Genomic DNA, 16,841 nt, shown 5'->3' on the forward strand with positions numbered 1-16,841 from the left:
ATCAGCCAATGAGAGATGTTCTCTGCGGGGGAGAGGGTTGACTCACGTTAGAGCTGTTATGGCGGCTGCCGGGCGGGCTGCGGCTGGGGCTCGGGCCCTCTCTGTGTTCTTTTTGCTCCTCCTCTGCGCTGCCGCGGGCCCCGCGTGGGGCTGGGGCCAGCACGGTGAGAGCTGTAGGGCTGGCTGTGTGTCTTTGAGGCTCTTTGTTGCTTCTTGCGTCTCTCTCATCGGTGTGGCGGCGGGGCGGGTGCTGCCGGTCAGCGGTGCCCTGGTGTGGGGAGGGGGAAGCTCTGGTCCTGTACCAGGAGGGCTTCTTTGTTTTGGCTGGCTTTAAGTCGTCTTGTGGCGCATAATAACTCCCCTTTGCGATCCGCGGTGGTTGTACGTTCTGGGAGGAATATCCCACATCTCCCAAGGGACGGGGAACTCTGCTGTGTTCTCCTCTGATCCCTTGCTGCTTCTGAAGGCTTCGTTTCTTAAAGAAGCACGCTGTTGTGTCCTTTCTGTCGTCAGCCTTGTCTTGAAGGGAGGCCTCTGTGTCATCTGGACAAATGTTGACCTTTGTGCCGCCTGTTTCAGGGAGGGTTCTGCTGCGGGAAGTGCAGGCGCTCACTCTCCACAGAGGGCAGTACACGACAGCCCGGCGGACAGCTGCAGTCCCTCAGCTGCAGTGCACAGGAGGCACTGCTGGATGCTTTCACATCCCGGAGGTTGTGCAGTGTTACAACAAAGGTTGGGATGGTTATGATGTACAGGTAACTGTCTAAAACTCGTTAAACGTTTAATGAAATCCTTTTCCCCCAAATTTGGCAACTTCTGAAGTAACAGTGCTGGAGTCAGTTCAGTTTGCCTCTTGCTAGAGGACCTTTAACAACTAAAACTTAATCTAAATACTTATTGGATTTGGGTTTTTCATGCTGTGGGTATAGCTTTGAAACATTCCCAAGGTCTCTAACATAAAAATGCTGTGTAGCAAAACTTTATTAGTTTTAATTAAAAAGTCTGAGTTTAAAAAAATCAAAGTCTTGCGAACCCCAGAGGATGCACTTGCTTTGATTTTGCTGCATGGTTTTCCAATTTTTATTAGAGTAGAAGGGGCTATAAATATTTGTATGACTTCAGCTGTACATTTTAAAAGCTAAATTTCAGACTTACATGCATGACTTCCTCTTGCATGCTGGTTTGTCAGTACTAGTCGGTTGATAGGTATTTCTGTTAGCTATAGCCTAGGCTTCTGACAATTGATTAACCAGGAATCAAGGCTGAGGATAATTAAAACCGACACAGTATATCAAAAGTACAGTCCAACTTGAATTAGCAGTTGGTACTGGTGTCCTGATTTATTAATTTAGAAACTACTTTTATTTTTGGGGGGGGGGAAAAATCTCAAAAAAAAATGTGTTACTTGCAGTTAGAGGTGATAGTTCTAAGTTCAGCTATGTCAAGGAAATACGAGACAAAGAAATCAACATATATTCAACTGTATAATTGCAGTCTGGTTGTTAAGTGTTGCATGTGAATGCCTAATGATGCCTGTCCCACTTTTGATTTCTGTGTGGACACACATGTTATCAGGTCCACTGGATTTCACACTTCCATATTGTGTCTTTGCAGCTGCCATCCTGTTCACATGGGACAGGCATTTATTAAGTAACTGTTGCGTGGGCTACAAGTTATTTTTAGAAGTATTTCTGTGCCTGAAGAAGGGATACTTGAAAAACCTGTTCAGTGGATCTTCCAGAGTTGTAACTCTTCTGTGTTTGGAAAGATTGGACATTTTTTTAACTTCCAAGATTTTAAAAGAGTCTTGGTTAACTTCAAACTCCCTGTCCTTTTCAAAATAAGAATGCTCAGAAATTTTTTACCCTGTGGCCTTTTAGATGGTTTGCTAGCAAATGCAGCTTTATTTTGGAGCATATCTGGGGGAGCAGACAGGTATTTTCATCTCTGGAGCAGGAGGTTTTACTTTGTGTTTATTGTTTTCAGTGGCAGTGCAAAGCAGACCTGAAAAATACCCACCGGTTTGGACGGATCGAAGTGAGCTGTGAAGGCTATGATTACCCGGATGATCCTTACATCTTAAAGGGCTCCTGTAGTTTGCTGTTCAGGCTAGAGCTGACTGAGGAAGGTGAAAGGAAAGTGAAGAACCCTGGAAGCTTTAGCTATTATGAATCAAGGAAGGATTCTACTGACTCTGGTGCTGGAGCGATTCTTGTAGTTGTTCTCTTGGCTCTTGCTTTTGGAGTATACAAGTTCTTCCTCAGCAACCAGCAGCCTGAGCAGAGGTCTGGTGATGGTGATGGATTCACTAGGCCTTCTTGGCAGAGTCATCAGGCACCTCCTCCTCCTGGTTTTAAGTCCAGCTTCACAGGTAGGGCTATAAGGCATTTACAGCTCTCAAAATAATAAGTAGGATGGTCCTGTTTTATTTGCAGTAAGTGCAGGTGGGATGGACTTTAAACAGTGCATCGGCAGTTGCCTCTCTGAATTGGCTGCAGAGCCTGCAGCCAGCAGTGCATTCTCTTCTTCATTCAGAAGTGAAAGTAAGAACTTGGTTTACGACAGCCTTTCAGGGCAAGCTGCCATTTGAAAATCCATCTCCTTGTGCTCTGCAAGGGTTCCTTTCTGCTCTGAGAAACAGGATTGTGACAGAATAATTTTCATAAAAAATCTGGAAGAGAGAATGGTCTTACACAAGCAGAAACAAACTTATGCCAAAGAAGCACTTGGAAGCTTTGCAGAAGGGTCTTTCAGCTATTGGGCTGCTGACCCCTGATTTCATTCACAAAGCAACTGATGGAATTAAGTGTCATATACTGGTCCTGTTTAACAGGTGCTTCAGTGTAGTCCCAGTAGTTGAAAAATTTGGTTCCCAGAGCAGTGTCTGAAGCTCACGTGGTACCTTTCATCTGAAGTTGGAAATTCCATGTGCAGTGACAAGACTGCTGTAAGGAAAAGATACATGTTTTCTTTTCCCAAAAAAACTGATTACTTTTGTCACTTAATAAATGGTTTGCCTTAGAAGCTCACAGTGTCCAAGGGAAATAAACATGATTCATCTGGTGTGTGACCAACTCGTTTAATTAACCCTGTGAACACATGAGATGCTCACAGCATTGGAACTCAAATTATGTTCTGACAAGTTGATTGGTTTGGTTTATTTTGTGAGATAGAGAAGGGGTTCTATCAAGTTAATAAATAGCAAGGATTAAGTTTACTAAAACATAACCTTTTGATGAAGTAACGCTTGTCAATGCTTTCCTCTAGGTTGGCTCAATCCATTTGGCCAACAGAGGGTGCCAGTAGAACTCTTTCGGATACTCCAGTGTGGGGCATGTGCAGCACTCTCAGATGTATCTGCAGCAGAAAATTAAAGGGATTCTGCTTCTGTATTACTAGTGACTTTGCAAATTGGTTTCCGTGTAGTTATTTCAGAGCTCAGACAGTCTGTCTATGCTGTGTGTGCATCTGTGACTTAGTGTGGACATGCCACTTGCCACTGGCGTTACTGTATTAGTTTCTAAAAGCTGTGGTCATAAGACAGGATGCTGTCATACTGGGCACAGGCAGAGCAGAACAAGGAGTTACTTTTTTTTTTTTCCTGTCCTGTTTCTTGTCAATTAATTGCACCAGTGCATTTTTCGTTGCAGGAGTCTGAAATCTAGCAAGGATAGGACCTTGAAAGTACATTTTCTTGATGATTATTGAAAATTGAGACACTTAAAGTGCAGATTGGGAGTCATATGAGGCTTAACTTACGGCATTTTTAATAAGTACTGTCAGTGATTTTTCCTTGGATTTCAAACAGAATGAGGAGGAAAACCTATTGAATATGGAGCCAGCTTAAAAACATTATATGTCATGCTACTTCATTAATCCAGTGTCTGCCTTAGATTTTGGCAGTGAAGCAGAAACACATCTCTGAGTGCGTATGTCCATGTGTTCCAGGAATGTAATAGTCTTTGAAAATCCAGATGGCAGTGAAAAGCAATGTGGTTCACTTGTTGCTGTTAATATTTAATTTGCTTAATTTAAAATCCCCTTAACATTCAGGATGTGTTCTGTGAAACTTGTTTAGCTAGCCTACCTTAAGTTCCACTTTTTCTTTGTTAGTGGTTTGACATGATCCTTGATGCTTAATGTAGATATTTCAACAAGAAATTACTGTTTTCTGAGTCAGTGTTCAGCCATGGTGCTTTTGAACAAACCAGTTAGTTCACCTTCCTGATTAATAATGTTTTACAGTAAATTAAGTGCTTTTTTTGCTGTTGTTATTCCAAATCAGCTTAGTTTAATGGTTACATCATCCCATTGAGTTTTTCTCCCAATGTATTCAAATTGAAAGTCAATATCATATCCAGTGTATACTTAAACTGATTTTTTTTTTAATCTTTCATCATTTCAAACAATCCACGCCAGTTTGAAGATAAGCAAGGCCTCATATAACTTTGACATACAAAATCTGTTTCACTTACTTAGGTGGGCATTCTTCAGGAAGACTCTGGTGTCACCTTCAGTTTTTGCCTCTTACGCTTCCTTATGTGTTAAAATTGTGGTTGAGCTTATTCTTGCACCTGTGTTTTTCTCTAGATCAGAAAATTATTCTACTTTGGTTTTGTGCTTTTTCTTTTAATTTCTGACTGGAAGAAGACATTCAGTTCTGAGTCAGAGCCTCATGTTATGCAGGTCACATGTAAAAAATCTTACTCTCCTTCCCCCATAACCCACTTGATACGCTTGCAGTTTCATTGCAGTATTTGTCAAGCTTGGTGACTCATGCATAATGAGAACTTTGCAATGTGACTGCAGTTAGGGTGTCTTTTGATAACAAGTACCAGACTAGGAGTACCAGAAACAATACAAAGTAATGTTAGCCATTAGACTGAGCCACTCAAAATGTGCAGCTGTTCTGAGTGAGATTAGAAGCTGTGTGTCTTAGTGGGTAGTTCACTGTTTGGTCTTAACTATTTGATTTCTGTTTCTGCGTCTGCTTCTGGCCTGCTCTGTGACCTTGAGTATATTATTCTTTCTTCATTTTCTTTCTATTTTTAATCTAACATGTCTGTTTATAAATCTGCACGCAGGGACTCTTTGCCATGTTTTGCAAACATCAGGGCTGTGAGATTGAATGGAAGCTATTTTTTAACATAAAGCTCCTTACATTAGTATTTGTTTCTGTGAATTTTTTTCCTGCTTTCCAAACTATGGGGCTTTTCAATCTAAGCTTCATTAAGAATCTACTGAAATTGCAATAAGTTTATTGTTTAATTTTCCTTTATTTTTAATAGGGAAGAATGTTGTTGCAGCAGCTGACCTGAGGACTAGATGCCACTAACTTATCTGTTTCTCATTTTCATTTTATTTCAGATGATAACAGCTTTGGGGCTCATTCCGGTTATGGAACCAGTTCAGGACCAGGATTTTGGACTGGATTAGGAGCGGGAGGCTTGCTAGGCTACTTGGCTGGCAGTCACAGGTAAAATATGCATTCTCCCAGATTTCATGTATTTAAGCTTTTACTGGCTATGCTATATACTGCATTTGCATTGTTTCTAAGCTTTCATGCCTATATTGTCCAAGTCATAAAATGCTACTGCAAGAACAATTTTGAGAGATAATCTGTAGCTCCAGCAACAAAGGCATTTTAAGCATGTTTCTGGATAAGAGGAATTGGGAAGACTGAGGTGCTTTGTTCTGCTTTAGCTGATTATTCTGACCTGGCACAATGGCCTGCAGATTTAAAATGAGCATTTAAACAATCCATCCTCAGGCTGCCTTAAAACAAATATAATATTAAGCATAAAACCACCTGCAGATGGGTTTGTTGTATCAGTGTCATCTCTCCTAAAGTCAGTCTGGATGGCAGCTCCTTTTCTGCAATACTCCGTATGGTCAAATTTAACAGCCTTTTTAATCTACAAGCTCCTAATGGCCTATGTGTGGAAATCCAAGAGTGTGGTTTTCCAAAGAACTTGTAGGTCCTGTGTAAGTTGCATTTTGAAAAAAACATTAACAGTATTCAAAAGCAGCTTCAGTGCTGGAGTAAACATCTGCTGGTCATGTTTGCTAAACACTTTTAAACATTTAAAACACATCCTTTTTAGATAAACAGTTTAAAGGGAGCAATTGCTGCCATTTTAGGCTTCACTACAGAAAATATGTGCTCCTACAGGGAACCTTTAGAGCTCAGCAAGGTTCCTCTGTTTATCAAGTAAGTGCATGTGTATCAAGTCTAATCCTGTAGGAATGCAGTAATAGATTAAATACAGCCGCATACATTTTTCTATATTGAAAGCTTGTGTTAAAGCATCTGTCTCCACTGTAAAGTTTGGGGGATTTTGGTAATGACAGAAGCATTATCAGGATTGCCTGTTTATTAAGGAAATAAAAACTTGGGAGGTAAGAGAATTCCTAAAGTGCCTAATGTGCAGTCTTGATCTCATAGAGTCAGGTAAGATGGAACTGAGATGATGGTGCCATCGACATTAGAAATTGTCTATAAAATCACGTTAGAGCTTTAGAGGTTAAAAGATTGTATCTTGGATTAATGATCTTAGAGGTCTTTTTCAACCAAAAAGATTGTATGATTTTATGATCTTATTATATTAACTGCTAAGAATGATGAAAGTTATTATGTCCCAGAGGTTTTGTTGACTCAATATTTCTTTAGTCTTAAATATGTCCCTCGTGTTTAAGCATTGTATTTATGTATTATCTACATACAGGCTGGTTCCTTGATTTCCACACACAAGCCCCATTTCGGTAGCCTCCTTTTACTGTTCAAAATTAAGGGCTTTTCTAAGTCATTTGAAATGATGTGCCTGAAAATGCTGGTCAGAATGTGTGAGAGAGAGATTTGTAAACTTCAGTGGCAGGAAATTCCATATCCATAGAAGCAAGTAATGTGATTCATTGAGTCAAAGGTCATGATGTTAGTCTTAATGATACAACATTTTCAAAGTAGTTAAAAGACCAAAACAGAGGGATATTTTCTTTTTTGTCTTAAGGTGGCTGGGATGTAGCTGTATTTGCATAAGTATATTTAAACTTCAGGTGTCAAATCTACTTTCTTGTCTGCCAGAATCTAAAGTCAGGATTTCAGAGGGAAATATTTCCTCGTTTTCAATTGTTAGAATTGCTTATCCTGAAGAATGAGGTTTAATTTCCTTTTGAAAGTCTACAGATGTTATTGTGACAACACTGGATATTCTTGTTCTCAACAAGTTAATCCATTAAATGGGGAGATTTCCAGCTTTGAAACAACTACCTGCTTACAGTTTTCCCTCAGATGCAGTCCCTTTTTTTTTTGGAATGGTAACTACTTAATTTTTCATAATGTCACTAATGAAACCTTCTTTCTCCTCTGTTTCTTATCAGAGCACAGCCACATTCCCCATACTACAATATGTGGACAGATCACACAGCTGCACCTCCAATGAATGGGCAGCCAAGCAATGCCACACAAGATAGTTCAGGAACAAGAACTGCTTCTGGTAAGGCAAAAGACCCTTTAATCTCATGAAGCTAGAGAGACTTGAACCTATCAGAAATACTCTGGTGTTAGCTGAGGTTCAGCAAACATCCTGTGTTTTATTTTACCAGTTGGTACAGGTGGGCATGTAACGGTGTCCCTTATTTCTGTTTCCTGTTCAACTAGGGCAGCACTGTGGGGCACGAAGCTCCCCACCGGCCTATAGCGGCCATGGTACCACCAATGTCAGGCTTGTCTTTGCCTGCAAGGTGCATTAGTTTAAGGCTTTCCCCTTTGGCATGCACTACCCATGCCCTCCTCTAGCAAACATGTATAAGCATGTTCTTCATAGAAAGCAGGTTGTCTAAACTGCAAGAATGGAATTTTTTTCAGGCTGTTCAGCCCACAGTTGCTTGCTTTTGTACTTTATGTGATTGTGTTTAACTCATCTCACCATCTTTGTCCTTTTCAGAGCTACAGAGCTCTGTGGAAAGGCTGTGGTAGAGCTGACAATTGTTATTTTCTTGTCTTCGCAGGGTTTGGGGGCACAAAACGAAGATGAAGTCCTTAATGTTATTACATCTGAATGATTGAACTAATCCCTCTGTGTACTAGTACTTTTTTATTAGTAGTAGGCTTCAGAAGTGGATATGAAAAAAGGTGTGAAGGACTAGAGTGCTTCCCCTCCTCACTTCCCCTGTGGAAATGTTTAGGGTATCACAGGCGTACGGTGCCTGTACGTGAGGGACTGTGGCACTGGTAGCCTTACCAGATCCACAAAGCCAAGCAGCTTACTCATGTTCTGGGCTTAATTTCATTTAATCCACAATTTCTGAGGTTTTTTTCTCTTTCTTAGTAGTCTAACATCTGAAAACCTAGTGTGTGATGCACCTGGTATCTGAGGGGTGCTGCTCTCTGAAACTACTGTTGCTTGTGAACATTACTATACATGCAGTCAGCTACTCAGATTAGTGTTAGGTGTTTACCTTAGTGGACAAAAGCAAAACTATGGAGACAGCAACTAACATTAATGTTTGTATCTGTGCTATGTGACTATTGGAGCCAAAATTGCAGATTTGAGGATGCTCCATGTTGTAGGGTTCACCGAAGTGGCTCTGCAAGCCTGGAGGGTTTTGTGTTTAAATTATGAAGAAAAATTAAACATGAAATGGGACAAGATGGTCCTTCTTTAAATTGGACCTTTATCTGGAAGACTGAGGTCATTTAAACTTTGCCACACTGAGGCTCCAGACTTTTCTTTTTACAGTGGATGTTAACAATGCTTTGAAAACCTTCTAATGTGAACACTCTGTCCTGGACACTGTAAACCAAAGGTGCTGATTGTGGAAGGGAAGAAGCATTCTTAATCCAAAGCTAGTAGTACCTTGAGAATACATAGCAGACCTTGAAACTAAGCAGAGAAAGGAAATTGAATTGTCTAATGGGATGTAAACTTTCCCAAATGTACCTCTTAAAACAAAGGGCTGTCAAAGGGTGGGAAGCAGAGAGGCCTTGCTTTGTTCTGTGATGATGGTCTGGGGCTCTGAGAAGCATCATATGGTTCTCATGTGATTGACAGTGCCCTGGAGAGGCAGTGCTGAAAAGAAACAGAAATTTCTCAGGGCTGGGAGGGGAGAGAAGAGTGAAAAATGGGCTGCTTGACCACTAGGTCTTCTCTGGAGGCACTCCTAACGCAGCTTAGAAGTGTGTGTGTGTGTGCGCACGCACCGCTTTTCTACACTGGCAGCAGCCTAAGAAGCATATCCCATCCTTGGGAAAATAACGTCTGGGATTTGATGTAAGCTGTTGCAGCAAAAACAGAGCTCGGTTCTGCTGATACAACCTGCATATCCGTGAGGAGCTTTAGCAGGTATGGTTAGTCTAGGAAAGTGACTTCAGTGTTACTCATCAAAAAGCAACTATGTTAATGAGAACAGAAATGATTGGCTCAAATGCTAATGCCTGAGTTCAGTGTTTGGCTTAAGCAACAACAGCAGCAAAAGAAAAGAAAATCTTTAAGAAGTCAGCAGAAGCTATGACAAAGTGTAGAGCTTGCACTGAAAATGTGGAGATCATGATAAAATTGATAACTTGAGGATAAAGTACTGGTTTGCTTCTCAGAGCAGAGCTGCTTGTGGATTGGGAGGAAATATCTTCATTAACAGCCTGCTCTATCAACATAGGAGGCCCGTTAGAAAGTTTAACCTTTTTTGAGAAAAGTATATGATAAATTTCTATCTTTTTGACCATACATAGCAAAATAATGTATTTTAAATGTGAAGATGTCTAAGTGTATTCAGGTTGAAACTTGTCACAGTCAATACTCTTTGCCAGCTAATTACCTAACAATGAAACTGGATTTCTGCTAACTGGGTAGTTTGAAGCTGAGTGTGCTCTGAAGTTATGGTGTGTTACAGAATGTTTTAAGTAATGTTTTTATTTGTATTTATAGCTTCTGCATGAAATGTGATTTGATGCATAAACCTGATAAATAAATTACTGTTGTTTCTGAATCTGTTTGTAGGATACTTGTGCCCTTCCCTTTGATAAAGCAGTACGTGAACAAGGAGTATTTTTGTCTTTAGAGCACTGTCTTGAGGTCTTCAGGGATGGCACAGTTTGGTTTTCTGGGTTACCTGTCTCTCACTATCCACTTCCTGGATGGTGTAATAACATCCTTTACCCCCTGACACAGAGCTGGTAAGCTGTATATTGTTTCAACAAAATAAACCAGTAGCAGGAATAGCATTATTTAATTGATTGGTTTTTCAGTAACAAAATAGTGAACTGGGCAAGGAAACGAAGGATTTCTTGTTAATCAAGGTTTCATATCTCAGTCTGCAGAAAAGCACTGTGCTGTTGGCAAGTTCCTGGTTTTGCAAGATGATTATCTGAACCTTTCAAAAGTTATGATCCCTACTGCTGTTCCCAGTTGTGGATATAGCAGAACTCTACCCTGAGATAGCAGCTGATGGATCTGCTTCTTACACTGAGAATGTGTTGTTGCTGAACAAGAGACATGGCCTATATAGGCAGAGGCAGTTCAGCCTCTGGGCTGTAGTAAAGTAGGGTTAAACAATTCTCATAGAAGAGTTTGCTTGATTAAGGATGTTGAGGTTCCTGAATCAAAAGAACTTGTGGAAAGCAGCTTAGAGCTCATACTTGTGGGAGACCTCACTCCCTGAACATCTGGACTGGAAGGCCCTAGACTTCCTTCTGCTCCTGGATAGGGTTTTGGCAGCATCTTAACAGGAACTCCATAGTTGCAAGGCATATGTAAATGCTTAAACTGTTAAATGCTGTTGCAGGATAATTGCAGCTCTACTTGGCACCTGGGACTACTCCTACTCTGACATGGCTTGCATCCTCACACAAAGCTAAAGCTCATTACAGGAACAAAACTCCTGGTTTTACAGCTGACTTCCCCTGAAGCATGTGATGAAAGAAAAAAAGATGCACAGAGATAAGCTCTCTATGCCACTATCTTGTGACTCAACACCCAGGTCAGATCTTGGCTAGTTCTGCAGACTTTCATGCCTATGCAACTTGTTCTTTTTGCTGGGTGCAAAGTGTGTGTTAGACTCTGCAAGGAGAGATGGTATGTTGCGTTAGGCTTGCTTTTTACATACAAATCTTCTGTGATCATCACTTTACATCACGGAGTTCCAAAAGAGGAGTTAAACCAGGTAGCATGACTTCCAGCACTAGGTGTTGTTGCACAGAGAAATTGCTGGCAGAAAGTAAAGCAATGCCTGCCTACACAGCTATCTAAGAGCTGAAGATGCAGATGTTCACAGGCTGTTGTCTACTCACCACTAATTACAAGTGGTGTATTTTTCCCTCCTTAGTAATAGCAGATTAGTGTTAGTATTTTCAGAGTACCTATCAACCAGTGATTGCCCAACTGCCTTCAAACTGAAGTACATGAGCAAAAACCACAAGTAAAATAAAAAAGACACAGCCTCAGAGGTGCAGTCTGTACCTGGAGACAATGCTGCTGTCTCATATTGTGTGTACTAAAAGGTATCAGGTTCCTTGTTCTCCTTCCATACCTAATGAGGCAGTTGAGGGTTAAGTGCTGCATGGGAGAGGCTCAGAATCCCTCAGCATATTTTGCTGTACCCTTCCTCTGCAGCTGACAGTAGTCTTCACTTTCTGACATTGTTTCTATGCAGCTGTGTTTTGTCGGTGCTAATGAAGATAATCAGCAGGCTCCCTTTATGTAGCCTGTATTCATTTCCCACTCTATCCCTTCTTACAGTTGCCTCTGTTCTCACCAAGTGTCAATGTTTCTTTGCTAAGGAAGTGACAAGCACTTGCAAAAAGCACATTGAGCTGGAAATAGCTGGTGTAGATTTGAGATGAAGCCAAAGGAACAAACTGTCAGGCTGTGAACTGACCCCTGTGGGCAGTGTGTCTGTGAAAGGAACTTTTCAGCTTTCTGTCAGAGAAGCATTTTGTCAAGGGTACCGTATGAGCAGCTAGTAGCTGGAGGACTAGCGAACTGCTGGCATGGGGAAGACCTGAAAACATCCCCTCCAACCTACCTTAGAAATGACTAAGACCTGTATAACCAGGAAGCTGGCCTAGGATGTGCTAGCTCAGCCTCTCCACAGGCATGCCATTGCAAGTCATTTAGGTAGATGTATGTTTAAAGTTATCAGATGCTTCTGAAAATGCCATGATGCACAAGAAAGGGGACTTGGCCCTGCATCCATGTTTCTTTCCCACGGTAGTGTGTCTTGGAATGAGCTGAGAAGACCAGAACTGGAAAGAGGAGCAAGCAACTTTATGAAGGGTAGCAAGTTTACACCTGTACTAGCCAAAGCCAGGCTTGCAGGAGGAGCCATGGCCCTGCTATGTCCTGTCTATTTGCTTTTCTCATGCAAGAGCAATAAACACAAAGCAGCTGTAATAGCAGTTGTATCAGAATTATTTTACTGGGCTTGAAAGTTTCATGCTGCATCCCTAAGCAAATCCTAAGGACGATTATCAGTGATATGTATTGGCACCTTTTGCTCTGAGGACCATCTGAGCCCAATTCAGTCTTCAAATCATCCAGTGTGAAGTTTGGTGAACATAATCACCATCTGATGAAAGATAGGTTCTCTTAGGTTACCATGCAGGGAATTTCTGCTCACTTTCTGGATTTCCCTTGCCTTTCCCTGGTGCTGAGACTCTTTAGCAGCCTTTGCTCTATGGCTGTACTTGGATGTCATTGTACGGGGACCTCTGAGGCTTGGTCTTGAGTTTATAGCCGTTAGATCATAGCCCCCTGTGCCCTGGTAGTCAGCGTGAGGGTATGTCAGCACTGGAATTACGGCAATCCAAAATACCTGATGAGTAATGGGACTTACTCATCTCCCAGTCAACTCCTGTGGTCATTTTCCTGCCATTTAGCAGCTGTTAAGTGCACCACATCTGCTTTAAAACAGACAGAAAGAGTTATGGCTGAGGAGAAAAAGGAAAAAGAAAGGCGTAATGAATGTAGATGAAATGTTGAGATGGAACAGCTTTGCACAGCTGACCTTCATGCTGGGAGTACTTTATCAACATTCTTCTTCTGGGAGGAGGAGGAATACTTTCTTGCTGTGGATTTGAATAATACCACCCGTGCTTTCTGCACTACTCCAACAAGAGTGTGAGACTTAAACCTGTAATGGGTTCAGTAAAGTCAGACCTGTTTGGTGCTTGGTGCAGTTTGATACACAGCTTGCAAATAATAGTTAGCAGTAACAAGTGAGGTTATATCAGTACAGAAATTCATGTGGTTGCAGCATAGACAGAAACAAACTGATGCTTGTGATGTCTGTGAAATTGTGGTAAAAATCGAGCTCAAAATAGGCTGAAATAGCTCAGAAACTTGTTCCTGTCTTGGCTTTCAAGTTGAGGATCCTGTTCAGCACAACACTGTCATCTGCTGCTGATACCTACTGTCAGCACTGAAGTGCTCTTTTCCTTATGTAGGCAAATCTTGCATTCTCATCCTGACTATGAGAAAACCAGCCAGGCCCCCTGGGTCACAGTGCAGTGTGATTATCCCTTGGCAAGCCTGTGTGGTTAATTCTACGCGCTCTCCTCCATAGCAGGTGGACAGATTTATTTCCTTTTTAACAAGGAGCTGGGAATTGGGCTGTAACTCAGTGAATGTGTATAGAGCTGAAATAGTGCAAACATAAGTGATGAGAGGAAAACCACGCTAGAATCAAGTAATCCAGTTTTACCCAAGATACTAATACATTCCCTTTAGCTCAGCTGATGCAGCTGCTTAAGGGAAATTAGCATTTGGACAGATGCTGACTTTTACATTGCAGAGTTGACAGAAACAGAATTTTCTGCAACAGCTGAGAGAATTACACTGCAAACCACCTCTAACAGCATTCAGCCTGAGAAGAGCAAGGGAGAGCAGCAAGTCGCAGGCAGGAACCTGTGAGTACTGCTGAACGTGCTACTGAGGCATCTGTTCTGCTCCAGTCTTTGTTTGCTCAAGCACCTGAGAGGGCTTGTGGAGCAATGAGTGCTACCACTTAGCTTCAGCTTGGCAGACCTCCAAGCCAAGAGGCTGTGGGTGAGGGAAGATTGTATTTGACGACCTTTGGACAGCATGTCAGGAGAGGCCCATGAAGACAGCTGAGCTACAGGAATGTTCCATGCTCTGGAATGACAAATGAAGCAAGGGCAAGGAGCGGTCACAAACAGACCTTTGAAAAATTATGCAGGATGCTCTGGTGATGCCAGTCAACATATTGCAGGGTGTTCTGGTGTGCTAAAGGAGCTGCATCCCCCAGTCTGTACATGGCTTATAAAGACACCATAAACATTCCAGTGCAGGGTCAGGCCATCCCTGCTGTTCTCTTCCTCTCCTCCTAACCACACAGGTCTCCAAACAGGCTGGCTGGCTGGCAAGAGGAGACTTGACAGGACTGGTATGCTTTTCCTATCCCGCAGTGGTGCCTCAGGGCCCCAGCACTGGCTGGGAGAGGAAACCTCTTACTGGGCACCAGTAAGACACAGCCTGGGTCCTGCTGGGTCCCCAGACAAAAGGCTGGAGGCAGAAATCAGCCTGCAGGGAGGGATGGGTGGGATGCAGATTTTCCGGTTCCTTTCTTACCTTGTGGGCAGAGTTTTATTAGTCCAAGATGAGCTGCAGAGATACTCAAAAGAAAAGAGTGAAAAGGAAGACACTCACTGGTAACTGGGGTTTGGGACTGAATACCCTTGTAGGTGAACTGGTGAAGCAAGTGGCAGCTGTTACCTAGAGCTAGCAGCTTGGGGTTTGGTTTAGGGTTTCTTTTTTTGGCTTCCCATTCAGGAAAAGGAAAGGACAACAGAAAAGTAACTTCCTCTACCTAGAGCACCAAGTTTTCCCTGTTTAGAGGAAATGTTAGGCTTTGCTTAAATCTGGGCATTAGCCAGTATTGTACTGGCGTGCCTGCACCAGTGAAACCTCTCCTGAAACTGCTGCAGCCCTGTGAAGGGGAAAGCCTGTAACACCCCAGGGAAGCACAGACTGTGCCTGCGAAATGCTCATACACTTCACTGATTCCTAGGGATTATTTCAGGCTGGTGAAACGATGTTTCTGTTGACTGAACAATTACTGCAGGCAAAGTGGAAAGGACACACCATTTATAAGTTTATCTAAGCTATGTTTTCAACTTTCTCACCCCAGTGTAGTTGCAATGGTTCAAACAGCAAAGGTGGGAGAGCTGGGCTGGAGTGAACAATGACAATGAAATGCATCCTCGCCTACTCTAGAAAAAAACAAGTGGCAAAGATGCTTTTACTACAACGCCACATCTAGCACTGGAGGTACCACAGTCTCACCACACAAATTAGGGTATCCTCCTCCCCTCACAACTGTCCAGCCTTTGAACCCTTTCATCCCTGGTGCTGGAAAGGTGCAGCTCGTCCAGTGAGTTAGAGTTAAATACTGCCTCGTTGTCAGAAAGTGAGCTTGTGCTTGCAGCAGGTGGAAGAACAGGCAGTGGCTGTCCTATGTGCTCAATTAAAGACGGTGTGAGCATCCCAAATGGGGTTGGCTGAGTGACATTTCCAAGCTAGTGGGCATAGAAAGCCAGGTGAGAACCAGGAGCGAGTGGATTGTGGGTTAAGCCCAAGAGGTGTTTAGGAAAGTTAGGTGGAATTTCTGAACTCAAAGGGAGCAAACCAGACTCTTCCCAGCAGGAGAGTTATTGAGAGCAGATGTGCAGCATGGAGTTTGACTTGCTGGGAATGAAGGGGAAACCAAAGGACAGGCCTGTGGTTAGAACAGCTGAGCCCCCACCACACAAGGGCATGTGCTTTCTAAAGAGGGCCTTCCTCCTGCCTTATTCTTCTTATCCAATAATTGCTCATTACATCCTCTCTCCTCTACTCATAATCCCTGTGCTGTCAATTAGCCAGTGGCAAAAGAGCAGTGGGCTGTTGCTTAAGAAACAACTGCTCATCCAGAAAACTGTTGTCAAACACTAGGAGCCCTGTTCCCTACCCCATGACAAAAAAATAAAGGCTTTTAAAAACAGTTTCAGGTGTTGCAGCTGCATCCCTGTTTAGGCTATGGCACTGCAACTCCAAATACAACGCTACCCTCCCCTCCAGACAGTTACTCGGGCAACTTTGTCTGGTTTAGAAGCCAGGAATTGCCGCAGAGGATTAGGTGCTATGTGCCTGGCCCTGACACCCAACTGCATGCCTTCCAGCTGCAAACTCAAGAGCAGGTTTCCCACAGCACTCGGTAGTTACCGGATCTCCCTCCTATGGCCTGAAATCATTTGGAAACCCAATCACATAAATGGGAGCTGTGTAGAGCCCGATGGCACAGAGCATCTTGAAAGGAACGGGACTCGACAGGATGTGTCAATGCCAGGTTTGTGCTTTGTCTGGCAGTGGCAGCCTGAACACTGGATTTACCCGTTGGTAAAATCACAGCCACAGCAGTTGGTAACAGGCGTTTCTTAGGAGCCAGAAGATATTTTGAAAGGCTATGTAAAAATAGGTAGCAATATTAAGTCTTATTGCTTGTAGAAAAATGTCCCGTGAGTAGAAAAATGACTTTCAGTAAGTGCTTATCTGAAAAGTCTTCTCCCTCTTTGTGTGTGATATTTGGTGCTGTACAAAACTACAGCTTTGCCAAAGTTGCCCCTTCACAGTATGAACTGCTATCCGAGGAAGTAGCAAAAACCAAAACAAATGCAATCTATTGTGTGTGCTTTTCTCAAAGAGCTAAGAACAGGTAGCTAAGTCTGGAGAACCATCTATAAACCAGTTCCCACAGACTGACCATGCATTACATCCATTTCTAGGCAGAGCTGCTAACATGGCACTTCACTGACCCTGCAAGGCAGGATAAGCCAAGCAGCACTGCTGGCC

At 42.6% G+C, this 16,841-nt stretch overlaps 1 protein-coding gene across 1 annotated transcript; it reads left to right on the forward strand.

Annotated features, from left to right (window-relative positions):
* The first annotated feature begins 36 nt into the window (after nt 1–36).
* Nucleotides 37–10,040, forward strand: SARAF (store-operated calcium entry associated regulatory factor). Its single transcript, XM_005149024.3, has 6 exons — nt 37–164; nt 580–755; nt 1,987–2,371; nt 5,368–5,476; nt 7,378–7,493; nt 8,008–10,040. The coding sequence occupies exons 1-6, from the start codon at nt 59–61 to the stop codon at nt 8,031–8,033; spliced, it is 918 nt and encodes a 305-aa protein (XP_005149081.2). The 5' UTR covers nt 37–58; the 3' UTR covers nt 8,034–10,040.
* The last annotated feature ends 6,801 nt before the right edge of the window (nt 10,041–16,841 follow it).

The sequence above is a fragment of the Melopsittacus undulatus genome, chromosome 7, assembly GCF_012275295.1.
Source record: "Melopsittacus undulatus isolate bMelUnd1 chromosome 7, bMelUnd1.mat.Z, whole genome shotgun sequence".
In the NCBI taxonomy this organism is placed as follows: Eukaryota; Metazoa; Chordata; class Aves; order Psittaciformes; family Psittaculidae; genus Melopsittacus; species Melopsittacus undulatus.